Here is a 27,988-nt window from a genome sequence, read left to right as displayed (position 1 = left end):
AGGGGAAGAGAGCCTTTGTACTGACAGATCAAGGAGAAACTAAATTTCCAGCTAGTGTGCTGAAAGAATATGGATAAAAATTCTGAACTCCCAATATTTTCTATTATCCCCAAATTACATCTGAGATGGTGATCTTTGCTGATGCTACTTTATGGCCTCTGGAGTTTTTTGGTTTGTTTTTAATTTATAGCTCTTCTTATTCTTCCCTCTTTCTCCTATTTTTGTCATGCTGGAAATATTTGGAGCCAAACCAAATTGTGGAAAAAACAGATTTATTATACTGTCCATAGTATCTGTATCCTGCTCAATGGACAGCTGGGATCAGCACAGAAGAAAAGTATTATGTGAAAGACAGCATGGGCAGCAGACTATGTCACTGGGAAATGAGAAGATAATTTCATAGCAAATTTGTAGCAAGGTTGGAAAGCTGTCAAGTATGGGATGACAGGCAGCCGACGTGGAAATATTCAACTTCCACCACCACTGAGATCTAAATGCTTCGTGCTTATTTTGCAATGCTTATCTTTTATTTAGTTTTATGATCCAAACTGGAAAATAAACTATTTGAACAGTTGGGAATGGAGAGTGTCAGCCTACTTTGTTCTTGACTAAATAATTTTCTCTCTAGCTGCCTTTTCCCTCTCATCTGTCTTTTCCTTCACCTCGGCGCCTTCTCAAGTTTTTGACCATTTCTGGTCCAAGGAATCTGACAAGAGAAATGTTCTTTGGGTTAGTGTCCTTTCCATTAAAAGTTCTGGTAGAAACAAAACAGACAAGCTGGCCTGTCTGCTGTGTTTGTCTGCTTGCCCAAGCTGCTCATCTAGTGGGCCCCTCTAGGGAGTGTGTCCCAGCTCTGGCCAGTGTTGTCTTCCTGTCCTCCATGTAGTGAGTTACTGCCTTTTTTGGTTGTGTTGTTTCCTCCCTTGAATTGCCTGAAATGGATACTTCTGAACAACTCCAGTCAACATGGAGATTTTTAGGAAATTCCACCCCCACTTTTTTGTATAGTGACTAGCCTGTGGAGATTCTGGGCTTACCTGGAACCTCACTATATTGTAGTGATGAGCATTTGTTTCTTCTGGTTTTTAAAAGCCAATAAAAATGTCAGTTTGTCTATTTTTTCCCTTTTTAAATCACTGTATATAGCTGAATAATCTATCGTTTTGGAGATAGGAATTGTAAAGCATTTAACTTTATTATTTTCTTGACTTGTTCATGTGAATAATTGGAGACTGTTGTATAAAGGATGTTGCAGGAGGCTTGCATGCACGAGGACTTACTCATTGCATTTGAATAAATCTTGGTTATCATAAAGGAGGTGGATGCATCTTGGTGACCTGAACAGAAGCTGTTCCTGCAGGTTGTTAGAACACAAGAGTTTTTAGGTTTCTGCCATTTCCAGTCTATTTTTGGAGCTGACCTTTCCTTTCTTTTCCACTGAGTACTTTTAAGTCTACCTGGGTAGTAAGTGTTTTTACTTGTGTAGTGATGTTCGAGCAAAAATTTCACAAACAGTGGCTTATTTACCTATTTTAAATCTAAGTGTTTCAGTGAACTTTCTGCCTTCATAATCTACAGTGCTGAAACAAAAAAAAATGCCTGAGGTGAAAAAGGGACTGTTGTCTGCACTACAGCAGTGTTCTACTTTGGTAGCTGCAAGGAACAGATGTGTTTTTTTGGGCAAAGTGTTCAGACATGAAAGCTTTTACCGATCTCTAAAAGCAGATGTGATCTACAGCCCTGATACTGCAGCACTTCCATCTACTACAGATTTTGACTTGCTTACCTAATTCATTCCTTCTAACTGGAAAAGTAGAAAAAAGGATGTAAGCTGCCATCTGCAGCTGCAAAGCTGAAAGAGTAAAAATTGTGTGAAAGGAAAACATTATCATATAAAAAGCACAGGTATTTTTAACTTTGAGGTGATAGTGATGCTGATAGTGTCCCCAGTACCTCCAGCTCTGCAGATATCTTCTCAGAACTTAAACTGTTCTGGTAAGAAGTGGATGTGGTTGCTAAAATAATTCCAGCAGTTATGTGTAATGAACAGGTAAGGGAGCTGATGGCTGCCAAGTACAAACTGACAGTTTCAAAAATGCTAGTGAAGATGAAACTGTCTAACAAGTGTGTGTAATCTGAGGCTAAAGAACAACTGGCTTCTTTATCAGAAACCAGCTTAATGGCAGTGAGGTAGAGGAGCCTGGACTATGCTTTGCAGAGCTCCACAACAGTGTTGGTATGTGATGGTAGCAATCTATGAAAAATGCAATTTCTATTTGGTTTCACTAGTAACTCTTAACTGTTTCATCTGATATGCATCCGACAGTTTTGTGAAAAGACTAAAAAGTTATCTAACCTCATAAATATTAATCAATCTATTATCTTGGGAAAATTGAGGCACATATGATTTTAATTACTTCAGATTCATCTTATTAATTAAAACTATTGTGATGTACTTCATGTTTTGCAAGGTAGTTACTTTAAAGAGAAGTCATTTGTATAGTTAATTTAACTCAGACCAGAAATAAGTAAAGAATTCAATACTGAGGATGATAAACCACAGTAGCGTCTAAGAGTGCAGTGGATCCTTGGTCACTTGGAGTTTTCAGGTCAAAATTAGATCTGTTTCTGAAGGATATTTTCTGGTCGAGCTGGCACGTTTGAGATGGATGCAGCAGTTGGTATGAGACTCTAGAAGGTGCTATGTGGGAAATCGATGAACTTACCTCATGAGTCCTTTGGCCTCAAGGTCACAGGGGTTGCAAAAGGTGACAAATCAGTAGGAGCTGTATGGTAGGAGTGTAGATGAGGAAAGTTTAGGGGCTATTTCTCCAATTGTTGAAGTAGTCGAGTCTTTGCTTCTTTTGAGTAACACATTTGACTCCTAGCTTAACATTTTGGTACGGGTAATTCATTTTATATGCTATATAGGATTTTACTACTCACTTCTAGGATGGTGGATAATTGAGATTGTTCTTATGTCTTACTGTGAGCTGTGCTGCATTTGTCTCTGCTTCACAGCAACACTTAGCCTGTCAAATTTTTTTCCTGTTTAATTTTACCTCTGAGGGTAAGGCTGTTTGGCTTGCAGTGCTAATGGTATGAGTGCATAATAAGGCATAAGGAGACAAGGGGAGTGAGGTGTGGGGGAGAAAATCACCCCCATTCTCTAGGCACAGAGAAACCACTGCTTTCAACAGTGGTGCTGGTTTATGCTGCTTTAAATGCTGATAGTTATGCTGCAAGATGACCCAGCTCTTCAAAAGTACATTTTAAGGGTGAACCGAAATGAAAACATAAGTCTTTTGCAGAGCAGGTTCACTCAGAGAGAAAACTTTCTCGGAAAATACATGTCAAGCCAAGCCTCTGTTATTTAAATGCCTAAATTTTTTCTCTAGCATCTTCTCTGTGAATGTATTCTGTTCCTACAAAGCCTGCTTGATTTAAGGTTAGTGTCAGATGGGGAAACGTGTAGCTGTGAAACTGCTAACATGGAATGAGCTTAATTCCTTTAAGTGACCTATCCATTTTCAGCTTTATTACTGCATGGTCACTGCTTCCCTCAGTGCTTTTAAAATTGGAGCTGGGTGGAGGGGAAGCTTTGTGCACAACTTCACCTCCCTCAAAATGAATAATTTGGAGACTTGTCTGTAGGGGCAGGTCTCTCTTCTAGGTTTCCATTTGTCCAGGCTGGACAACTTACTTGAAACTCTCTGCATGTTTTTCTTTGCTTGCCTTAGTAAACTGCTTTACCCTTTGGCTTTATCCTGTCTCTTGCTTTCTGAAAAACAGTATGCTTACTGCTTGAACAGGAGTCTTCTGCTGCTGCTTACTTTCCCTTTTATTTTGAAGGTGTCCCAAGGAAAAGTGGCGACAAACGGAAGCTTTAACATCAGCACCATTGCAGTTGACTTCTGTAGCTAAACCACAATCCTCTTTAGCTACACGTATCTTGGGGAGAGAAAGGGGAGGAAAGAAGGAATGAGGTGGAGACAGGCTGATTTCTGTGGAGAGTAATGACTGTCTTTCAAATTGGCTGTTCCCACAGCAGACTTGCTGGACTGAAGGCTGTGCTGTCTGAAGTAAAGAATCAAAATCCGGCCCCAGGGCTAGTAAGGATCGTGAGCCAAGAGAATACACTGAATTCCCATGCATTGAGAAAATGATGTAATGAGAGCCCAACTGATGAAAATCAGTGTGCTAGAAGTCACCTGAAGATGGGGTAGGGATAAACTGTTTGTAAAATAGAAGTTAGGTCTTACCTCTGAGTTCCTGTCTTCTGCTACTGTTTGGGGACAGAAGTGTTGGGGCTTACGGGATTGCCTTGCAGAACTAATGCATAGATCCTTTGCTACTATTCAGCTGTAGCCAGAGAGCCTGACTGCACAAGAGGGACTTCATATTAGTATTTGGTATGTGAGGTTAATGCAGCAGATTGGAAAAATAACCTGAGCTGATTCCTGTAGCAGTAGGGTGGTTCGTAAGTTGCTTTGCAGTCCTGGAGTAAGGAAAGTCTCTGATTCAGCTTGACCTGTCTGTGCTTCTGTAGTCAGCTTCCCTGGCTCAGAGGGATTGCAGGAAAACTGAGAAGTAAATCTCTCCTGGATGAATTTGTCAAGTATTTTTACTTTTTGGGATTTGGAAGGCAAACAGATGACGTCTGGAGAGTGAGCATCGCTGGCAGAACTTTTCCTGTATGCTCTGCTCTCAAATGTGTTGTGACTGTGGATGAAAGCACTGGCAACTTGTAAAGGTGCTACATATAACTGCCTTGGCAGGGACAAGCCATACAGCAGATAATGGGACAGTGAACCTTGAGCCACTGTGACAATGAGCTGCTGAGGGAGTTAATTTGCATTTGTTAAACCCAAAATAAACTGTTGCCCTCGACTAGGACCGGTAAAAGCAATACAGATTTGATTGCATTCTACTCTAGCAATCTCTAAACGATAGTAGATGCAGAACCCATGAAATTGTAAACTGAAATTTTGGGGTTTGTGTGTGGTGTTGTTTCTTAAATAGCTTTGTGGTGATTGTTTTTCTGTTGAGTAATTTTTTAAACTGGAGAACTCAGTTTGTTTACAAATAAATGTGTAGATGGGAATGCTTCCAGTGAGAAAAAGGTTTGTGAAGGTTAGTGTGACTGATTTATATGGTTGCTTTGGTTTTTTTCTTGTTGTTGAACTTATTGCAGGGATTGCAGTGATAGGATGACAAACTGGTGACCAGGTTTTTTGTGCTACAGCATTTGTGATCTTGGAAAAACTAGCTACACTTTGCACCACAGCTCATTAAGAAGGGTGACTGTTAAATAGTAATTTGAAAAGTTGGGGGAGCTTAACTCTCTTGGGCTGTTTTGGTATGGAAAGTGGAAAGATTTAGAGTTTTTCCTGCCTTGTGAAAATAGATTATTTACAATGAAATGATGTTCATGGTTTTTTGTGGTAACTTTTTTTTAACGTGGAAACTCAAATGTTGCAATTCCATGGCTCTGTGGAGCTGCCAGCTCAGTCTGTCCCTCTACTCAGCCAGCACTGGGACTGTCCAGTTGCTGGCTGGTACAGAGAAGTCAGTTATAAGCATAAGATAAAGATTCTTTTAAATGCACTTGGCTCAGTATGAGCTAAAGAACCAGCTTAACTAATTGCATTTTAAACCTCAGCAAGAGGAGCCAGAAGTCCAGCTTTGACAGATGTTCTTTACTTTATTTTGCTTGAACAGCTTAGAGATGAGTCAGTTGCCCAAATGTAGGCATCTAGAGCTGCTCAAAATTTTTACAGTATTAAAGACTCTGTATGGGACTAATGGATATGATGTAGGATATAGGGGAATCCTCTATCTCTCTGTAGAAGTGGCAGGAGACAACATGAGGGACACATCTATGCTGAAAGGAACAATGATCAGGCATCTGAATTCCATCCTGAACATCCTTGGTTTTTTTCATCTCTATATATATCCCTCATTTTCCCTCTATTCCATTTAATAGTATATGATTGTGATGTCCCTCAGGGGTCTGTACTGAGAATACTGAGAATTTCTGTCTTTTTAAATACCTTAGTGGATGTAGTGGGATTGAGTGCACCCTTGGCCAGCTTGCAGGTGGCACTAAGCTGAGTGGTACAGCTGATGCCCTGGAGGGAAGGGGTGCCATCCAGAGGGACCTTGACACACTTGAGAAGTGGGCCCGTGTTCAACAAGGCCAAGTGCAAGGTCCTGCATCTGGATCAAGAAAATCATCAGTATCCATACAGGTTTGGTGAAAATGGACTGAGAGCAGCCTTGCAGATAAGGACTTCAGGATACTGGTGGGTGAGAGGCTGGACATGAGCTGGCAGTGTGCACTCAGAGCCCAGAAACCCAATTGTATCCTGGGCTGTATCCAAAGCAGTGTGGATAGCAGGGTGAGGGAAGTGGTTCTTTCCCTGCTGTTCTTGTGAGATTCCACCTGGAGTGCTGCATCCAGCTCTGGGGTCCCCAGTAAATGAGAGAAATATAGACCTGCTAGACTGGGTCTGAAAGAGGGCTGTGGAAGTGATCTGAGACTTCTGCAAAGGGCTGAGAGCACTCAGTTCAGTTCTGAGGAGACCTTATGGTGCCATTTCAATACTTAAATGGGGCTTATAAGAAAGGTGGAGAGAGATTTATCTTTTTAACCAGACCTTATAGTGTTGTAGGACAAGGTTTTAAACTGAAGGAGCGTAGAATGATTTTTAGATAGAAAGAAGAAATTACTGTATATGAGAATTGGTATGGTGAACCACTGGAACAGGTTGCTCAAGGAAGCTGTGCATGTCCCATCCCTGGAAGTGTTCAAGGCCAGGTTAGATTGAGCTCTGAGCAACCTGATCTATGTGAAAGATGTTCCTGACCACAGCAGGGATGTTAGAACTACATTTAGAACTACATTTACTTAGAACTACTTTAAATGTCTTTCAACCCAAATAATTCTATTATTCCATGTAACTACACAATTTTTAATGAAATGTTGAGTTGCTCTTCTAGTAGCCAAGACAGAATTTTATTTCTAATTCTGTGAGTTCTGCTCTTCAGCTTTGTGGCTTCCATTCCTCCTGCAGTGTTCTTCAACTCTGCCTTTGTTCATTTCATGATGTTTCTAGAGCTATACCTGGCATATCTGTCTAAAAATATATGTTAAACTACTGTTTTGCTTGCTGTGTTGTACTACTGCATCAATAAAAGTCCTCTGCTAAAGAGCACTTCAGAAAGCATATGTCTAAATTTGCAATGCACAGTAAAATCTCCTTGTATGCTAATGTAATTCTCATGAGTGCTGTATGCTGTTTCCCACTAAAATTGTTGGATTGCTTTCTTCTCTCCAAGAGTTTGTAAGTTACAGCTGCTTTTGAATTTTGCGTTTTTCTTCTGTCCCTTTGCATAGTTGCTCAGTAGTTTCCTTCTGGCATTTTTGAGTGCCTCATGTAATACATCCTTGACAGGAACACTTACCAGAACAGATGAAAGACATTGTAATGAAAATAACATTTTCCAGTAACAGTGGCTGCCAATCTAAATGTGTACTTGCCTCAACAGTGAGTATATGGATTCATGGGTCCTAACAGCCCCCAAAGACAAAAGTCTTTCCGTCTTTTGGAAGTTATTCATGGGACAAAACAACTCTGCAGGTAAGTGTTCTTGTCCCAGGTCTGTCCATCACTGGAGACAAACATTAGAAACTTGAACCCTGTAAACACAGGTTTGCACCATATTTTTAGACTATCTTGACCTATGGGAGCTTGATTTTATTATTTCTCTAGAAGATAATGCTGATTTTTGTAGCATGCTGAAATATTAGGCTTTACTTTATTCCCTTTATTTTGAAACTGTATGTTACGCAAGTTGATTTAGGTCTTTAAAAGTTTGCTCAGACATCTGTGTGTCTGAACGCCAAATACTTTATCTTGATCCAGAAAACTACAGGGCCAAGAGATATTTTTCTCATTGAGATGCACCTTGTCAAAACAAAATTTTCAGGGTCGGGAAAACTGGGTATTTTCAAAGCACAAATGAAAGATCCCAGGACAGACCTGGAGTGTTTGGTCCTGGAATGGAAACCTTTGTGGTTAGGGCTGAACTCTCCTGCCTGCTCAGGCAGTTCATGTATTTGGGATGATTTGTGGAACGATCAGTCAGCTGAACTGGGAGCTCTCTGTGCAGAAGTACTAGTTTAAAAGCATTAGTTTAAAATGCCTTGTCTGAGATTCTGTGCAGAAGCATTTTGCATCTCTAGACCTACAGGAGATGACTGTGCTTATTCTTTTTTTCCTTAATCTAGTAGGAACGGGTCTTAAGAATGGAGGGGGCTGGGAGAGGGGAATGTGGACCACTGGTGGTAAGTGCCCTTATAGGTGCTATTAAAGCTGATGTGGGATTGAGCTTGGCCAAACCTTCCTTCTGAAGCTGTGCAGAGGTGTAAAAGAAAAGAAAAAGACATGAAGGCAGGAAGGGCCAGGATAAGGGACTGTGTGATGCAGTGTTCATTTTCAGCTGAGAGAGAGGAATGCTGATATTCAGCCACTGGTTTAAAACAAGCAAAAAGAATAACAACAACAAGCACCAACAAAAGAAAAAGAAATCTGAAGAGGAAAACAGAGGAATGTCGTTTCTGTGAGTTGATCTTATGTGAGTATCTGATGAGAGCTTCCTCTTGCAACTTTGAGTTCAAAAGCTTGATGTCATGAAACTTGAAGTCAGTGACAGAGCAGAGGGCTTTCCATGCTTGGACAGATAGTGGAACACTGTTCAAGATTTGCCTTTATCGAAGTCCTGAGACTTTTTGTTTTTCTTGAAGGGCTTACAAGTACTAAGCGGCTGCACCCTAAGGGCATGAACAGCTGGCAGGTGTCACCAGGGAATTTCTCCCTGAATTCAGTAGCTGCTTTTGAGGGAACTCATTTTTTTTTGCTTTTCACTAGCAGGGAGGATGCTGAAAGGTTTCTTTTTCTGGTGCTCCTGAGCTTCTGAAATAATTGGTTCATTAGTAACTAAGGAACAGAAGCATTTACAGGAAAAGCTCCTAGAAGCTGGTTTCCCTCTGAAAGATAAGTTGTTTTGATCCTGTTTATTTTTTCTGAAGGGTGAGGAATTTGTACAGAGTGATCCAACCACTGACAAAGTATCTTGTAAAATATGAGTTGGGAAGCATAATTAATATTATATCATCTGATCAGTCAAGCAGCCCTACAGAAGGGACTGAGAGTAATGACTTTATCTCAGAGGGTCACTTAGCATTGCATAATGTCAAATGACTACATTAAACTTGCTACTGGGCAACGTAATGTGGGAAGAGAATGTGATAAATACAGAAATCTAGGGAATGTCAGTCCTGAAGTATGATCTAATTTATGATCTCTGTAAAAGGGTACCTTTAATGATACTTCTTTTGAACTATCTATAGTAGAGACATCATTTTTTGATGTACCTTATTCTCCTTTGGCATAGCTTCAGCCCTTAAAGGAGAATAACTGGACTGAGATGTTGCACATAATGGATTTAGGTTAACTTATTACACAGAAGTTGAACTAAGCAGTTATAAAACTGAGTTGACTATCATCTCTTTGGGAGAGTGAGGGTTGAACAATAATACCTTATCCCACACTAACACACTTCTGGAATGCCTTTGGGTCTTCAAGAAGCGCTGGACTTGAAGGACTGAACCTCGACAGGATTGTTTTATAATGAGGTGAACAGTGAGTCAAAGGACTCTGTTAACACTAATTCAGTACAGTGCATTTTAGTAAAGCTTTGGATACTGTCTCTCATGAGATCCTTCTGGACAAAATGTCCAGGACACAACTGGATAAACACATCATGCTGTGGGTGAGCTACTGGTTCATGGGTTGGGCACAAAGGGTTACAGGGAATGGGCTGGCATCCAGCTGGGGAGCTGGCACTAGTGGGGTTCTCCAGGACTCTGTCTTAGACCCCATGCTCTTCAACATCTTCATAAACAACTTGGACACAGGACTGGAAGGGATACTGAGGGAGTTTGCAGAATGTACAAAACTGGGAGGAGCTGTTGACTCACTTGAAGTCAGAGAGGCCCTGCAGAGAGACCTCACCAAGTCAGAGGGCTGGATAATCACCAACCCTATGTAGTTCAACAAGGGAAAGTGCTGGATTCTGCACCTGGGATGGGGAAACCCTGGATGCAGGGACAGACTGGGGAATGAGAGGCTGGAAAGCAGTGGCACAGAAAGGAACCTGGGGATCCTGGTTGATTGAAAGCTGAACTTGAGTCAGCGGTGCCCTGGCAGCCAGGAGAGCCAAGCATGCCCTGGAGCTCATCAGGCACAGCATCACTGGCCAGGCCAGGCTGGGGATTGTCCTGATCTGCTCTGCACTGGTGTATTGATACAAACCTACAGCTTATGTTACCTAAGTGATGATTGAATGAGATCAGTATTATATCAGAAAGAATGTTATGAGTCAGAAGGAGCATAAGGCTTGTAATGTCATCTTCACCTATCTTAGTGCTGTGCTGATCCTGAGAAAATTAGCCTTGAAATAATATGTTTCATTGGGCTTTTCAAAAAAGGGCAGTGAAGTTTAATTTACTAGCACCCTTCTGAGCTAAAAGGCAGTAAATATAATCTGAATCCTCCTCTCACAAAGTAGATATAGCAGCATTACTATCCAAGAGAAGAACACCTAGGCCATGCAAGCTGTTATTCAGTGCCAGGTTCCTTATCACATGCCTTTTATGATTAAGGCTAGCACTTTGGAGGTCCCAGTGGTTGTAATCTTACGTGTGAGCCTGTAGCAACAAGGCAAAGTCTTGCTTGTAATCCTGAAATAGTTAAACCATGAGACCTTGTATGTGGTAGTGGGAGAAGAGAGAAGATAATCCTGGGGGTCACCAGTTGCCTCTGAAGCTCTGAGAAATCAGCTTTCCGCTTTAATTCCATTTCATGGTACATTTTGTCTGGAGGCTTGATACCCTCTCTGCTCAGATTTGACTGTATTAGAATATTGCTTTTGTGGCATTGATCACCTTGCATCTGTGTGGATGCTGGTTTTTGTTTCAGCAGGAATAGTTCCAAAGTGTTGAGAAGTGATCAAAATGCTTACTTTTACAGTAGGGCCTATGAAGACAAACGATGGCTATAGAAAGGGGCTTTCCTATGAAGGTGTCAAGGATTTGTAAGGAATTCTGATTTCAGGCTGTTAATGTGCTAATTTAGAGTGTGCTCATTAGAGATTAGCTGCACTTAATTGTATACATACCCTGAGAGACTCCCAGTCTCTGTCCCTTTAACTGTCCTAATTTTCTTCATTTGTTTCATGTTCCTTAGGCTGCACCATCACTCACCTCCTTAATATCTCATCCATTCATGCCTTTTGACTTCTCCACCTTAACCAGTCAGCTGTGTTTCCAACTTCTCTGCTATTCCTCTGTGGTATATTTTCACCACAGCAAAACTACTGCTGTTTTCCCACCCGTGGTTGAATATGACAGGAATAAAACCCCTGAGTAAATCATAACTACATGCTTTCAGCAATGAAAACATAGTTCTGAGTTTAACATTTTCCATTTGCTCCAGATTTTAGGTACTGACCCAGGAACCTTGGACTTTGTATACTTTCATGTAGTGCTTTGTTACAGAAGGATTAAAATAACTTCTCAAGAAAATACAGTATCTTGTATTTAAATAGCTGGTAAATCTGTGGCACTGTGTAGCTTGTGATTCTTGTTTGTGTAAGCTATAAGCTCTGAGAAATAGAACGTAGCATATATTAAAATCAAGTTGAAGTCAATTTGTCTGACAACAAACCACAGTGTTTAGCTGAATCACAGTGAACTGGTGCATAGAGAGAACAAATTATGTAGTCTTAGAATTTATATTTGATTGTCTTATTGCAACAAACTATAGATAATAGAAAACTGTCTTCCAAATAGGTCATTTCCACAGAAAGGCACGTCTAATTATTTTGGTCTTACAGTTATGCTAATCTCCTTCTTAGAGGTGTCTTCTCACATTATGAAAAACCAGTATAAGTAGAATGTTTTTGCTTTTTCATTAAATTATGGGATAGAGGCTTGCTTTTAAGCTCTAGTTAAAGCTGATTGTTCCTGGATTCATGAAGGCAGATGAAAGCTTACTTTAGAAAAATGACTTTAAAGTTTCCAGATTCCAAAAGAGCTACATTTTTGTGTAAGCAGTGTTAGGATATTGTCAGGATGTTTTAAAAGGTAGAGTCTTGTTTCTAAATGAAACTCTGTATGCATCTGTATCTTGTAATGATTTTAAAAGCTAAGTTTTGATTAACCTGATGTAATTATCAACATGCTTGATCAATAGTTACTTTTGGAGAAGATTTGTGGTGTTTAGTAACTTGTGAAATGATACTGGATTGTACTTTAAGAATTCATCCTGAAAACGTTCCTTTAAATTCCTTTATTAGTGTTAACCTGGTGCTGAGAGGATAGTGAAACAGTCTTATGTAACTTCAATTAACCACCCTTGTAAAATGAAGACCTTTAAATGATTCTCTGATTCTAAAAGATACATAACCTAAAAGTCACTTTGTGAAGACAGCCTGAGAGAAACTGAAGTTTGCAAACTGTTTCTCTCCCTGTATTCAGGTCATCTGTCATTACTCAGCATACATGGATATGTAAATGGCTTTTAGTTACTGATTGTTTCTCTACACGAACCTGTAGATCTAATTTAGGTGATGTTTTCTTTCCCCTTCAGGTATGTTGAGCATAGTTCACTGTGCTACAGGTTTGTTTTTCCATTCAGTAGAATCCATTTGTTTTACAATAGACAGACTTTGCAACATTTATTGGCATAGATAAGGTGATTTAAATCAGGTAAACAAGGTCAGAGTTTCCAAGATCCACAGGCTTGTGCTGGTTTTGACTTCAGGGGAAGCCAACTAAATTCTTCTAAAATTATGGCCATGAGGCCCTAGCTACAAGTTAATAGGTACTTACTCTTGAAACACAACACAGGTATTTACTAAATGTTGTACTTTCCATCACATGTACAAGACCATATTTGTAATTGAATGTGGGTTAATCCAGGCAGAAGCATTATGCATGTGGTGCTTGGTTTCTTTTCAAATGGGTTTTTAATTGGAAGGATATAAAACAGGAGGACTTGAGAGGTCTTGTCTGTTATACCAAGGTGGTTGTATTGGTGCCTAAATTTTAGTCAAATCGGTAGTAGTGGCCAGGATTCAGTTTGACATTACTGAAATGCAGTAGGGTTTTATAATTTAATTTTAAAATAAATCTTCCCATACTCTGGTTTTATTTTAACCATCTAGAAAAGGTTTAGAAGCACAAGTGGAAAATAAAAATTAGCAATTGAAGCTGGGAGGGTAAAACTGCAAGGATTATTTACCCTTGTGCTTCACTAAATAAACTGATTGACATCTGGGATTAAATGAACTTCCTTCCACTCAGCAGCATTAGTGTTGTACCATTAGGTTCATGCTGTTGGTTGTATGTCTGAGACACCCATGAGGCTTTCTCTGGAAAAAGAAGGCTGAGTTACCTGCATTGTTGATTGCTTACAGCCTCCTAATCTGGATATTTAAACTTGGTTTATACAAATACAAAAAGGGGGGAGAAGGAGTAATGTCTCTACTCAAATGCAGTGAGTAAAGCTGGATCTCTGTGAGCCAGGCAGGGCATCTTCTAGGGTTGAGTGAGCAGCCAGCCCTGAGTTAGCTGCTCACTCTAATAACAGCTAATTTCCTTTGTCCTCAGATCAAGTCTGTACATACTTTCCCCCTGCCCCCTCACTGCTTGGGTTAGCTGATGGTGGAACCTGCAGCCTGTAAAAATGTTCAAAAAGGAGGCTCCACGTCTTTCTGCAGTTGCAGGAAAAATATGTAGGATGCAGGGAAAAGCTGTTCACCAAAGAGAAAAAAAAAGACTGAAAAAGCTTTCATCCATGTTTTGGAAGAATGCTTGGGGAAATGCCCACTAAATATGTTGAATTAAATTGTTTTCATCTATGGGAAAGCAGAAATACTGCTGTTGGAAAGAACCTCTACTAATAAAGGACTTACTGCTGTCCCTGTCTTTTCATGAGATAATAAATCACACAACTGGGACGTGTTCAAGAGAGCGAGGCTAGCTCAGTGTGGGTTTCAGTGAGGACACCGTATAGTTTGTGGGGATGTTTGTTTCCTTGTGGTGTGCAAATAGAAGGGGATTTTTTTTGTTGAAATTAGGCAAATACATAGCATCATCTTGTACCCTTTGTGATAAGCAGTGCTATTCTATCTCTTTGTAGTCATTTTCACACTCACCTACTCATTCTGCATGAAAAACCTAGTTTGAATCCCTGTAGTGGCTGAGACTTGTGACTTTTCTTTCAGAGCTCAGATGGGTCCCTTTCTGAGGTTGTGCAGAAATGGAAGGAGTATCAGCTCCAGTGCCAGAAGTACTTGTATGAGACACCCCCCATTGTGGCAGGTAAGCTGATTTGGTAGGGATAGGATGTATTCGTTTTTAAAATGCATGATAACAGTAGCAAGGGAGTGATTATGAGCTTGAATATACTTCTTTCTGGTCCATTGCTTCTTTATCTCATTTGCTCCTGCCTGCTCTCTGTGGGGCTCTTCCCTCTGCTTGGGGAAGTGTTTTTAGGAATAATTTCATTGTAAAGATGTTTGTCCTTTGGTCTAGAGTGTTATGCAGTGGCAAGTGGTAGCTGTACCATTTCAAACAGCCACTCGTGTAATAGACCTGAAACTTCTTTAGGGGTCAAGGGGTTAGGAAAATCTGGAACCATGCTGTTCACATTGAACTAGGAGCTTGTGGGTTGTAAAGTTGGTATAAATTATTCTGAGCCTTGTAAAATGCTGAAATGGCTTGGGGAAAAAAAAACAAGTGACTTAAGGAGAATGTAGCTTGCCTTAGTGTTTGAGCTCCTGTAATGTGCTGAGAGCATCTGTGATGTGCCAGCATCACGGTGTTTAGAGGACGAGTGGTGACTTGTCAATAATGCTCACAATTGGACACCATGCAGCCTCTCCTCTGCTTCAGTGCTTTTGTGACACACTGAAGATGTGTCTAAAGTTGTGCCTGTGAAGAATTATTTCAAAACTTAATATTCCTTGTCTTAACTACATTATTATGTCAGAGTGAAGGCAGTGGCTGATGACAATGGCAGGGACACATTCATCTCCCTCTGCTGCATTATTCTGTTGAACAGTTGAGTGCTGCCCTCTAAGAATGACAGTTTAATGAATCGGAAGTATTCTCATGTTGATTAAGCTGTAATGCAAAGTTATGGTTGTGTGTGGATATTTCATTGGTGGACCTATATATTAGGGTAGACTTTCCAACTGCATGAATTTGTATTTGAACCCACCATTCTGAGGAATTATTACCTTTAGTGTTCATAGCAAAAATTATTTTAAATTAAACTGTAACCAGGAAGAGTGTAAAAAATGGATAGATAAATTAATACTAATCCATTACTTTTGTGTCTGTTGATTCAGTGTAAAACCCTAATCTGTTCCTTAGTTCTTCCCTGAAACCACAGTTTCCTGTGTGAAGATAAACTCACTCGTTTGGAAAAATAAATGTCATATAATTCCACATCAGAGTTTAAATGCATGTTGTCTGTATTTTCTTTTATATTCTGCTCTTCAGTCTTCTTGCTGTATTAGCACAAGGCAGTGGCATGAGCCTCCCTTCTCTCTCTCTGCAGAAGGCAAGTTCTGCAACAGAACATTTGATGATTATGCCTGCTGGCCAGATGGACTGCCTGGCACCTACGTGAATGTCAGCTGCCCCTGGTATCTTCCCTGGGCTAATGCAGGTGAGAGCCTTTGCTTATAGGCACAGCTTTAAACCAATCCCATTTTTCTTGCCCAGTCTTAGAAGGGACAAGATTGGGTTAAATGTCTGTGGGTGCAGTCAGTTCTCTGTAACATAAAAGTAGGGACAGATCTTAGTATGATACATTCTTTATCTCTGTTTAGCAGGAGAAGATGAAAATGAGAGAGCAGACTTCTTAAAAGTTGTGTTTAGCTGGGATATTTTTGCTCTCATCTGGTTTTGCTGCTTGGATAGTGGTGACTATTAATAAACCTAGCTCTATCTATGAAGGCTATCTAACAGTGATAATGGCTTAGTTGGAAAACTGAGATAAAAGTAACACAGGTAACTGGTACATGATCCTGTAGAAGATGCAGAAAGAAAAGTCTACAGTAAAAGTGTTTTGTGCTGCTTCCTGAGAGAAACTTATTTCTCAGAACACTGTGAGATGAAGGCATTTTCAATGGTTGCAAAGACTTCTTCTATGAAGGACTGAATATTACCTTTAAATTTTATACCCTTATGTGCATGCACACTTGAAGACAAGGTGTATTAGATCACTTTGTCTAGCATTCTGTCTTTAAAACAGTGACTTGTACAGCTTGTTCTTTTGAAGACCTTTCTATGCTTTGAAGTCTAAATGAAACAGTTTATTAGCCAGCTTACGGGGTGTGGAGAATTGGCTTTGGGCTCTGTTAAAGGACAGACAATATTAGTTGATGAGGATATATCATTCTGATTGATGGGTGCTAAGTGTATGGTGTAAGCATGGAGAACACGTATTGGTATGGAGGGATATCAGGAATGATAAGGAGAAAGGATGGGATAGTCAGATTACATAAATGTATTGCATAATGTAGGACCTGGGCATAATGCTAATTAAAATAGCATGAAATTAGGGATAGAGATTATATTGGGTCTGGCTGGGTTGGAGATTACTTTCTTCCCAATAACCCTTGCTCAGTGTCAAAGCACTCACTCCAAGCCCTGCCCGAGACCAGTGAGCCTGGGAGTCTGCATGAGGCTGAGAGGTGACATAATTGGGACAGCTGATCTGATCTGACAAAAGGGATGTTCCTGCTCTGTGATGTGGTTGGCCATAAAGCTTAGGGAAAGGGAAGTGAGTAGAGGCATTCATGATGGTGTTTGTCTTACCATGCAACGGTTATATGTGCTGAGGCCCTGCTTTCCAAGAAGTGGCTGAATGTCTACCTGCTAATGGGAAGCAGTGAATAAATTCCTTATTTTGCTTTACTTCCACGTGCAGTTTTGCTTTATTTATTGAACTGTCATTATATTGAAGGATTGGGGTGTGTGTGTGTAAATCCCCATAGTTAAATCAAAATGTCACCACAACACTGACGAAAGTCAAAAATTTTCACTCACACTACTACACCCCTTGGCCCTTCATCACTTCACAACCACAAAGGATTCCCTGTAGTTGTTCCCCTCTGTGGCAACATCCTGTCCCAGTTTTTCCCATTACTTTTCCTTTATCTTGACCAACAAGATACTACATCTTGGTTTTTTTCCCCCCGTCCTGTCAAGGAGAGAAAGCCGCTAGTTTGACAGCCCACCAGTCAGTTTACCTCATCCACCATGGAAGCCCAAGGGCTGTGAATAAATCTATGCCCCGGTGCCTGCAACATCTCATCTTCTCTGACCTTAGTGCTCTGCACAGGGCTGTTTCTCACACTTCTTTTCTCACCCCTCACTGCCAGGCAGTGTGTGTCTTTTTGTTGCATATTTTCCCTGGGGTGCCAGGGTCTACTTGATAAGATGGTGTTAGGTCATAGGTTGGACTTGATGATCTCAAAGGTCTTTTCCAGCCTTGTTGATCCTGTGATCTTGGCTGAGGGGCTCAGCTGTGCCTTGCAGTGGATCTTTGGAACCAGTTGTGTCCAGCATAAAACAGCTCCAGCCTCTTCTTGCAGAGGCCACCCTTGGTTACCTCTTCAGCCTTGTCAGCTTTCCTAAGTGACTTCAGATGTTAAAATGCTGTTTGCTAATCCTCCTTAGGTTATTGAAGATGTTATGCTTTTGGAGTGGACAAACAAGCCCTTTCAAATGTATAAAATTAATATTTACCTCACTGTTAACAGAAAATGGTTGGATACTGCAGGTTTTTTCTAGTAATGCTTTTCTGTCTGGATACCTGAAATTCTTCACAAACTTTAACTTCTTTCCTCTAAACCTGTTTACTTTCAGTCTTTAAGACCTGGACTTCTAACTGCTCTTGAAATGACTGCTGGAAAAAGCCATGGTTTAACGGAATACTGCAGATTAATAAATTACTTGAATGTGCAATATCTTTCATACTTTAGGAAATAAGTTTTTAAAAAAATTAATTATCCTGAAAATGGTGTTTGTTTCAGTGAGAAGACCAGCAGTCTGTAAACTCCTTGCTTGGGAGAATTGCAAAATACTTCAGAAAATCATTAAACCTCTGGATGTGTTCCCTTGTTGAGCAAATTGTGCATATACCTCAACCTCTGCTTTATCAGTGAGGAATTAGAATGGAACAAGGAGGACTTTCACTGTACAATATAAAACAAGAGGTTTGTATCAGTGCCAGGTATGCAATTTAGGAGCCTGAATTACCATGACCTGATAGTATTCTGTGACATCTTGTGGAGTCATGTTCAAAGTGAATGCTAATGAGCTGCTGTGATGAAGAGGTAATGTCTTTGTGTTAGAAGATCTAGAGCAACAGAAAATTGAACACCCTGTGATTTAGAGTGGTCACTAAAGCATGTTGATTATTTGTTCTGCTTAGCCCCCTACTCGGAACTTGAAATAGGTTCTAGCACTGCAGGACTTCCATCTCATCACTTACTGGAGATGGAGAGGAGGAAAAGATGAGACATTGTTTGGAAAGTACCTTCAAAACATGTTCAGGGAAGGTCATTGTCAAGTACAAGATGCTTCAACCAAGCAAACTCAAATATTTAAGATTGCTGCTCCCTTGACTAGGAGTCAGGTTTTCAAGTTTGTACAAAGCTTGCTGGGGTATACCCCCAGGAATCCCTGGGAACTTAACTGAGTCTCTTGAAACCAAATGTTGCTCATGAGGGGGTACTGAAATGGAAGAAGCATTGAGGCTGAGTCTCTTCATGACTTAACCACTTCTGTATAAAAACGTAGAAGAAGGGAAAGGTGATCCAGGAAGCACACACTGGTCATTAAAGGATAGCATTGGTAAAGTCACAGCCTACCCAGAATCTTGTCAAGTGAGATGAAGAGCAACAAAAAGGACTTCTAAACAGCTATGAGAAAAATTTGGATTCATTGCTGAGTGTGGCAGAAGAACCTTTGGCCAAGGATAGGGAAATGACTGAAGTATTCACTGCTTTCATCATGGCCTTTTCTGGTAAAACTCACCTTCAGCAGTTTGAGGCCACTGTGATCAGTGGTAAAGTTGGAAGCAATGAAGACTTACTAACTGTATTAGGATCAGAATATGGAAAATATTTCATGTACTATACCCAAGTCCACAGCAGTTGGTAGGATGTACTGACAAGTGCTGAAGGAGCTGATCAATATTGATGTGAGATCACTTTTGAGTGTCTTTGAAAGGTCATGGCAATTGAGGGAGATTCCTGCAATTGTCACCACTATCTTCAGGAAGTGCAAGGAGGCAGATCTGAGGTATTACAGATGATTGGCCTTCTGTCAGTCCCCAGACAAGTAACGGAATAAATAATACTAGGAATGGTTTCCAAGCACTTGAAAGACAAGGAGGTGAGTAGGAGTAGTCAACATGGGTTTGTGAAGGTGAAATTATGCATGATGAACCTGATAAGAGGACTAGCCTGGTGGCTAAGGGAAGAGCAATGGAGCTGTTTTATTAAGACTTTTGACACAGGCTCCCATAACATCCTCTTTGACAAACTGATGACCTGTGGATTAGACAAAAGGAAAAAATGGACTAACAGGAGTCCTGTGAGGTTCTTCCCCGGGGAGGAATAGTTGTGTGTGTCAGTGCTGACTGGCTGGAAAACAACTTTGCAGAAAGGCTTTGGAAGTACTAGTGGACACCAAGCTCAGCATGAGCAGCAATGTGCCCTTGAGGCAAAGGACACCAATGGCTTCCTGGGTTGTATTAGGAAAGCACTAATGACAGCTCAAAAGGATGATCCTTCCCCTCTGCTCTGGGGAGTGACATATCTGTAGTGCTTTTACTGATTCTGGACTCCCCAGTATGAGAGAGACACGGATTTACTTCAGCAAGTCCAGCAAATGACTGAAGTTTATTGAGGAGTGGGAGTGTCTGTCTAATGAGGTGAGACTGAGAAAGGTGGTATTGTTCAGCCTGGAGAAGAGAAGGCCTCAGGGGAAGTCTTATCAATGTGTATGCTTATGTATCAAAACACAGAAAATTTCCTTTAAACATAATTATTTTATGGTGAGGTTGGTCAGATACCTAGGACAGGTGATCCAGAGAGAGTTTGGAGTCTGTCCTTGAAGAAGATGATCATAGCCTGACTAGTTATGAACCTGAGCAACTTGCCCTTTTTCCTCACTGTATTAGGAAATCTCCAGAGTTTCAATCCAATATTGACTGTTTTGTTATTCTCTGCTTCTGTTAATTTCTTTTTTATAAGTCTTGGTAACCAATTATTGTCAGGTGTTACAAATTTCTGTTGGTGTCAGCCAGAATATGAGATGGGGAGAAGAAATTACATGGTAAATGCTTGCGAAGCTGGAGCGCTCCTTGGAGAGTTACAGGTTTTGCAAACTATGCTTTAATAGCTTTTGCTGTTTGTGTACCACTCTTGTCCTAGTGGCTGTCAGTCTTGAGCCTGCCCTTCTGCAAATCTCAACAGCAGATGTGGCCCAGCAGGTTGCCTAGCAGAGTGGCAAGCTGAAAATGGTATGAAGAACTTTTTACATGCTCAGCAGGTATATGCTGTGTCACTAGTCCAACTGCACATCATGTCAGTCTGTTCTTGTGAATGTTCTACGTGATGCCACAGAGCTACTCACTGAGGTGTGACATTCTTCTTGCTTGTTTAATGTGGAGGCCTCTGAATCCCTGTCTGCACTGTGGGCACGGTTCAGCAGTCGTGCTTTCTCCACTTCTTTGGATTGCTCATTTATCTCAGGGTACAAGAGCTACTGCAGGGAGATGAGAATCTGTTCTTTGAGAAACTTCAGAATTAATCTGGTTTCAGTGCTGTGTACCTATTCAGACTTGTGTGCAGAGAGACTAAAGACCTGCCTTTTGCCAGACAAATCCATGCAAGATGGGCTTACAGGTCTTTTGGGCTAAGGAATATGGGCACTTGCAAGATTTTTCCTTACAAGATCACTTTCCTTTGATTGCAACACTTATTTTCAACCCTTTTTGAAAATGCTGCTTGCAGAGGCAGCCTGTAAAGTACAGCAGAGACAATCAGTACTGTCCCACTTGTGTCAGATCTCTTTATAAACATTTCTAAACAGAGAGTTTTTTGTTGTGTTACCTAACAGGTGTGTCAGCATCCCTGAAAGCATCATTGTTGGCATGCTGTCTGCAGGGATGGACTCTTGAGGGCTGGGAATATGCTCACGGTAATTGAATAGAAGAAAGATCACAACATTAGACCAAGACTTTATGCTTGAAACCATGTATGCCTGTACTGCTACTACAGACTTTTTTTGTGACAAAAGTAAATTAAAAGGCAAGTAAATTAAACCTGCTTTTGAAAGGAATTTTTTTATTATAGGTTGCACTGAAATAGTGGCTATTCATTTGTGGGTGCACTTTTGAGATGTGCTCTGAAGGTTGGGTTATCTTCTCTTCCTTCAGTGGCACTGCAGTGCTGTCATTTTTGCATCTGGAGTTAAACAGCAAACTAGATTGGAAATTTCACCCAACTGAGATGTGGGAGTTTCTTCTCAGTCCTTTGAGTCTTTTTTTTTTCTCTCATGTAGATAATTTTCCTGATTAGTGTAATTGCAGCTGTATTAGCATTCATCTGCTTCAAGTATATTAGTCATTATATTATTTTCTTAAAAGAAAATTGTGACATAAGGATATTAGAGGTATATGGGTAATCTCACTAAAGCCAAAGTAGCTGAGGTTTAGAGTGGCCTCTGCTTCAATGCAGGTTAAGTCATTGTCACTGGAATGAGAAATAGGTGGCTGATGTCTCACAGCACAGGGGTTGGTATCCTAGCACATGAGGAGCCCAGACGCTGCTGGGCTGCAACTACCAGGCACGAGTTCATAAAGTTATCTGTGTCTCTTGAAAGCCATAGAAAATAGCTTTGTGCATGTAGTGAGGGAGCTCTTTATTGCTTCTTGACAGCAAGAAGCAGGATCATTGGGGCAAATGCAATGTGAAAAAGAATCTAATTTTGGTCAAATAAAATATTCTGTTCAGGGCTCTGTAGGGAAATTCTTAAATTTTCCTTGGGAAGATTTCTTGGTTTTCAAGTGTTTTTGTTATGCTTTGAAATATAAAGTGAAATGTGTAGACTATCAAAACAAGCACATGCTTAACTTTTGCATGACTTGCTTCTCTACCCCCCAAAAAATCCTAACCCAAAGTGCTTTTTTGGCCTGCTTATACATCTTTGAAAGAACAAACTACAGAAGTGTCTCAAATCTGTGCAAGCAATTTCACTCTAGCTCTATTTGGCTTTTATTTGTTCTTATGCAACTCCCACTGAGGGCAGGTCTTTGTGGGGAGATGCTGAAGTAGCAGGAGGGAGGTTGCTGTTAAATGAATTTGTTCTGCAAAGTTGCCAGTACAGATCTTGGCCCACAACCAGAGCTTGTTGGAGGCAAATTTTCTATACTTGTGGCTGACAGAGTTGAAGCTTTTGCTCCTGTATGTGAAGCCCACTCGGGTTATGATAGCATTGGAGTTGCACCAGGTAAGCCTTGCACACCTTGTATTTGGAGAGATTATGACAAGTTCTGGGGCCAGTAGCTGTCTCAAAGCCCAATCAGTGCAGAAGCTCTGAGGGGAGCAGCAGGGGCTCCTCTAAGGGACCACGGGCACCTTGCCTCACTGTCACTGGCTGTGTGCTTTTTCTTGTTACCTTCTCATAATTGAAGGCCAGCTGCCAGTAACACCATGTGGATTTGGAAACCGTGGAGCTGCACAATTTGTCTTGCAATTATGCCTCCTCTGGGGTTCTGATATTTTATTGTTTAATAGCACTAAATCCTTTTTAATTAAAAAACCTTCCAGAGGTACTAGTTTCAGATGAGTTATGTGAACAGTGGCCACATCAGTTGCTCCTATATGCACTGGACTGCACCAAGGCTGGCTGCAGACCTGCATCAACACAGATGTGGCTGTTGCTCAGATCTCCACTCAAAATCTGAAATCTTCAAATGCTTTTGTTTCAGCTTAGAATCTGTCTCTAGTTTTGAGGGGCCTGACAACTGAATTAGTTTGATGCCAGTCTGTATTTGTGTTGGTATCTTGCTATGGCACGGTGAGTTTTGAAGCAACCCTGATTGCTGCTTGCCGAGACTGATTTAGTTTGAGCAGCTTTGGTGTCTGTTTCTTCAGAGGAAACTAAGCCAGCAACTGTGCCCCAGGAGTGCATTGGATTCTTTTCAGTCCTGGGGGGAGACATAAGACCTAACAATTTAGCTGTACTACTATGAAGTCTTCCAGAATAACCATACATGGGCCTGTGGGGGACTTGTGCGCTAACAATTTCATGAGATCTTGGAATGTTTCTTGTGCCAAGTAAAGGGCCAGATGGCTTGTATGCCATGTATTGACGTTGTCCATGAGGTCTTAGTGCTTTGTAGTTCCCTATGCTATCTAAATCTACCTTTCTCCTAGTTTGAAATTGTTTTCTTTGTTTACTTAATAACTTCTGTTGTCATTTACCTTTGCTTGAATCACTTGTCTCCTGTAATTCACTTTATTATCTCTGTTATCCTCTCTTTACTGTGTTTTGTTTTGCAATGGTTATACCTGCTCCTTTGTTTTCCCAGATCATCAGGTAAACTATAGCCTGGGGACCCCTGGAAACAACATTGGTTTCCAGCCTGTGATGTGAGAGACCTGGAAGTCTCTCTGGTGGCAGACTAACCCAGCAATAATACCAGATGACCTCTGATGGTAACCTTGTGGCTGTCTCTGCTACTAGAGATGGAGTTGGTCTGATTAAATCATGGAAATATCTAGCACCACAGCTGTACTTCACACAATAACTTTGCCCAGTCACAGAGATTGTATGACCTGAGCTTCACGTGGGGATGTGGAAGTGCAGAGATCAGACTGGGTTGTTCCTCCAGGGTACTGTCAGCTGCAAGGATACATTGAGGTCAGTTCTTTCTCATTTCTCCCTGCTGTAACCTATGTTTGAGACCCTCTTCCAGCACTCCCCATTTTTTCTCTGTTCCCAAATACCAGAGGTTAGCAGTTTGACCATGAGGATTTTATGCTTGTTTAAAGCAATTTTCCTAGAGTTATGAGAGATAGACAAATCTTATTGAGGTGCAGCAGAGATCATGGATATTATCTGCACAGTCCCCACCCAGCATTAGTCTCTAAGTTAGTCCTGGCTGTTGCTTAAATCATGAATTGATACCTTCCTTCTTAAGTGGTGCCTTTCTTTTCCCAAGAGCTGTAATTGTACTTACACAATTGCACAATTGTAATATTATCATGTACAGCAATATTGCAGATTCCATTCCCTGCTACACAAGCAGAAAAACCAAAAGTGCTGAAATGAATCCATCTGATCCCAAACTAAATTCATCTGTGATTGTTGTGCCTAACAAGGAGAAGGGCTGAGAAAGGAACCAGAACCTTGTTTTGTTTGTCAAGGTGCTGCCATGAGTGCTTTGGTCTGTGGCATACAGAACTGTGACCCAGGTGACAATCACATGTAGACTTCTGCCTCAGCAGGATTTTGTGTCACTGCTGCTGGAGTGCCTGGGCCTTTGGAAAAGCTTCTGCAGCTAAACTCTTCTTAAGTGTGATTTAGTACCTCCCTCAGCCCCTTGCTATCAAACACAGTCATTCAGGGCTGGTGTTCAGGAATCTGCACTCCCAAGGCATCTGCTGTCCCGCAGGATTAAATCCAGTGTCCTTGTGCTCTGCTCTTTCCATGAATTGCCTGTGTTTGCACACTGTTCAAACTTAGAGGGGGAGGGAGTTTGGGGACAGCGTGCCATAGTGCCAGCAAGAAGCAAAAGCATTAAAAAAATGTTTGATTTTTTTTGTTTGTGAAACCTCCTATGAATAGCAGTGCTGTGATGGTGAAACTCTAATATAGCCTATGCAAAGCAGACCAAAAGAAACTCTGTTGCTTTCTAGAGGGCTCTGTGGAAAACCACAGCCAAGGAACCAGCATAAAATAGCAGCATCTGTGTGAGAGTTCTCCTACAGACGGTTTTTGAAGTTGCATGCATGGCAGGAACATTTGGTTCAAGGTACAAGTTAAACCTTGTCTAGTTTAATCTCTCAGTTTTTGTTTAATCATCCAGCTTCACAGTTTGAGATGGTCTTTTAAAACCAAGACAGCAGATGTCTTTGTGAGTGCGTGGTTAAAGTACCTGCTTGTCTTGTTGCGTGCAAGAAAATAAATTTCACGTCAAATATTGGATCCTCTGAAGATGATTAGACTTTTATTAAATTTCTTCCCTTCTTTGCGTTAATAAAACCAAGCTTCCAGAAATTTCTCTGTAGTGCTGAAAAGGGATGTGACCTTTTTTCAGTGAAAAATATGCTTGCATTTGCTAACCTAATTTTGAATTGTAAGCAATTCAAAATTTATGTTTCCTTGCACCAGAAGCTGTCTCAAGCTAATTGGCAATTTCAGTTTGCTTAAAGTAATAATAAAAAATATCTTAGTCTTTCAAGTTCCCCTCTGCCTCTGTTTGTCAGTCTCCATCTGGTAGTATACCAGAGAACTCTCAAACATATGTTGCTCATCTCAAGGGTAGATATAGGGGCTGTTGACAGAAATAGTTTTTAATATCATTAACAGATGTTATTAACATGCATTTATTTTGGGCCATGTGGCAATACCATTCTCCATTTTTATCAATTTTGCTTAAGCAAAAGAAACAGCTTTTTTAATAAACTGCTGCTTAACTTCAGATTGAGGTATTATAATAGAGCAGTGGTTTATGACCTTCAGCTGGGCTGAGATGTGCCGTTCTGTGGGGACAATGAAAAGCTCTCTGCTGTGATTCCTCTTCTGTTGAAACCAAAATGCATAAAATGTGTTATAGAACAGGAGACTTTGCATATGGCCAGACACTAAAATGTACATGTGTGATGGAAGCATGAGGCTCATATGTCAGGTATAGATCTGGTCACCTGAGACCTTCTAGGAAGAATTATGGGTTTTGCACTGCTCTACAAGCCTGCTGTTGGATATCAGCTTGCTATGTCTGTGGGAGTTGGAGCAGTTGGCAGGACTGTATGTTTTCCAGAAATTTTTTAGTTATAACTGTATCATGTTTTTGTGTGAAGTAATTCCTTGAAATGCACTGTCAAGGATGTCAAGGCACACCTCAGAAGAGAGATAGCTGAGCTTCGTTTTGTGAGTGCTTGAGACGTTTTGGTTCAGCTGATCTGGCCGGGGTAGCGCCTTTCACTGAGAAATGAACACCATTAGACCCAGCTGCAAGGAACAACTGGACTGCCTCTGTGCCTTGCCCATAATAGTCTAGCAGGTAGCTAGATATGTTTGAGCTCTACAATTATCTGTACTCTCATTACATACCTGCATGACTGAAGTTACTGTTTACTGGCTTTTATTTGTTTTCTGTACCAGTGCACTCTTAAACAGAGGAGGTCAAACCTTTCTTTGGGTTACTTACACCTAAGAACTTGCAGTTTTTAGTTGCTGTGGACAAGGAGTAAATGGAACTAATTAAGAGTCCAAATAAACAATAGTGGTTTTGTGTGCTGCATAATTAAATGCCTTGATGAAAACAGATTAACTTTCAGCTTACTTAAATGTTGATAATTAGTAAAATTTTGATTATTTTGGGTCCCCCTGCTCCAAGTCCCAGAAGATGTGATAAGAATGCTTGATTTCAAAATGGCATAGGCAGAGAGCAGCTTGCCCACACAACTCACTTATTTTCAGGAATTCCTGGCACTTTACCTTGGGTGATGGGAAAGACTCCTCTCACATTCAACCTACGTGTGTCCTCTCACATAATAGACATGCTTCTGATATGATAGTAGTCTTAAAACTTTTTTCCAATATCCTCAGTTAAATTTTGGTAAGATACAACTCCATCTATGTATATATGTGTATGTATATATAAGTAAATGCTTTATGTAAAGGCAGCTGAGCCTCTGCCTCTTTAAGTTAGCAACTCTGTGGTTGAATCTTCTATAATATTTTCATTTGACAGAGTAGTCCTGCAAAAAATTGTAGACTGACTTAAAAGATGCCTGAATGTAAGTCTAATTATAATAGAACATCCTCCCTTTCATGCCATTTCACATATGCAACTTTAACTTGAAAATATGTTGATCTTTACAAGGATTACATTTTTTAATCGTGCACACAGTTTTATTTGTTTAGCAGTATTTTTCTTCTTGCATATTTTATTGGTGACTTTCCCCTTGAGAGTTTTGTCATAGATTAGATTTTCCCTAAGAGACCCAGGTCCCTGCTATGAATTTTGAAAGTGTCTAATCCTCCTCAAACATGCTCCAAATGTTAACTGTTAGGATTCCCATATATCACTTTAATTTTTCTTTGGATAAGAATAAAGCTTTTCTAGGCAATGTTTGTGAGACAACTTTGGTACATTACTTGTTTGATGACAAAAATAATTTTGGTTGATGCCTGGTCAGACTCATATGACTTTCTGGTTCTAATTTACTTTTTGACAATTGGAATGAGCAGAAATGAATTAGGCAAGGAAAGGATCAAGTGTTCATTGTCAAATTTCCTCTGAAGGCAAAAAACTGACATACGCAAAAACTGCCTGGTAATGGCCCTGGAGCTTAATGAAGCAGGGCACCAACAATTCTTTAAACAGAATGAAAGCATGGATAAAATGTGGAAAACATTGCATTGGTGTGACTGATTAATGACAGTGGGCCTCTCTAAGTTATTTTAAATGTGAGGTATCATTGGCAGTAAATATACAAAGGAAGGGATTGCTCCTTGGCTGGAAAAGTTTAAGTCAAAGGGATTTTATGTCCATTCAAATACCTCTTAAGCAATGAAAGTTGAATGGAAGTTAAA

The 27,988-nt window shown here is 40.5% G+C and overlaps 1 protein-coding gene across 3 annotated transcripts in view; it reads left to right on the top strand.

The window, feature by feature from the left end:
* Positions 1–27,988, top strand: part of GLP1R (glucagon like peptide 1 receptor) — an 81,600-nt gene that overhangs the window by 13,316 nt on the left and 40,296 nt on the right. For all 3 annotated transcript variants that reach the window (XM_033055950.2, XM_033055949.2, XM_033055951.2), the window contains exons 2-3: positions 14,356–14,452; positions 15,696–15,806. In XM_033055950.2, the coding sequence (XP_032911841.1) occupies positions 14,356–14,452; positions 15,696–15,806 (208 nt within the window). The remainder of the gene's footprint in view (positions 1–14,355; positions 14,453–15,695; positions 15,807–27,988) is intronic.

The sequence above is a fragment of the Catharus ustulatus genome, chromosome 3 (genome assembly GCF_009819885.2).
Source record: "Catharus ustulatus isolate bCatUst1 chromosome 3, bCatUst1.pri.v2, whole genome shotgun sequence".
In the NCBI taxonomy this organism is placed as follows: Eukaryota; Metazoa; Chordata; class Aves; order Passeriformes; family Turdidae; genus Catharus; species Catharus ustulatus.
The sequence above is the reverse complement of the archived record's forward strand: the minus strand, read 5'-3'. Positions and strand labels throughout refer to the sequence as shown.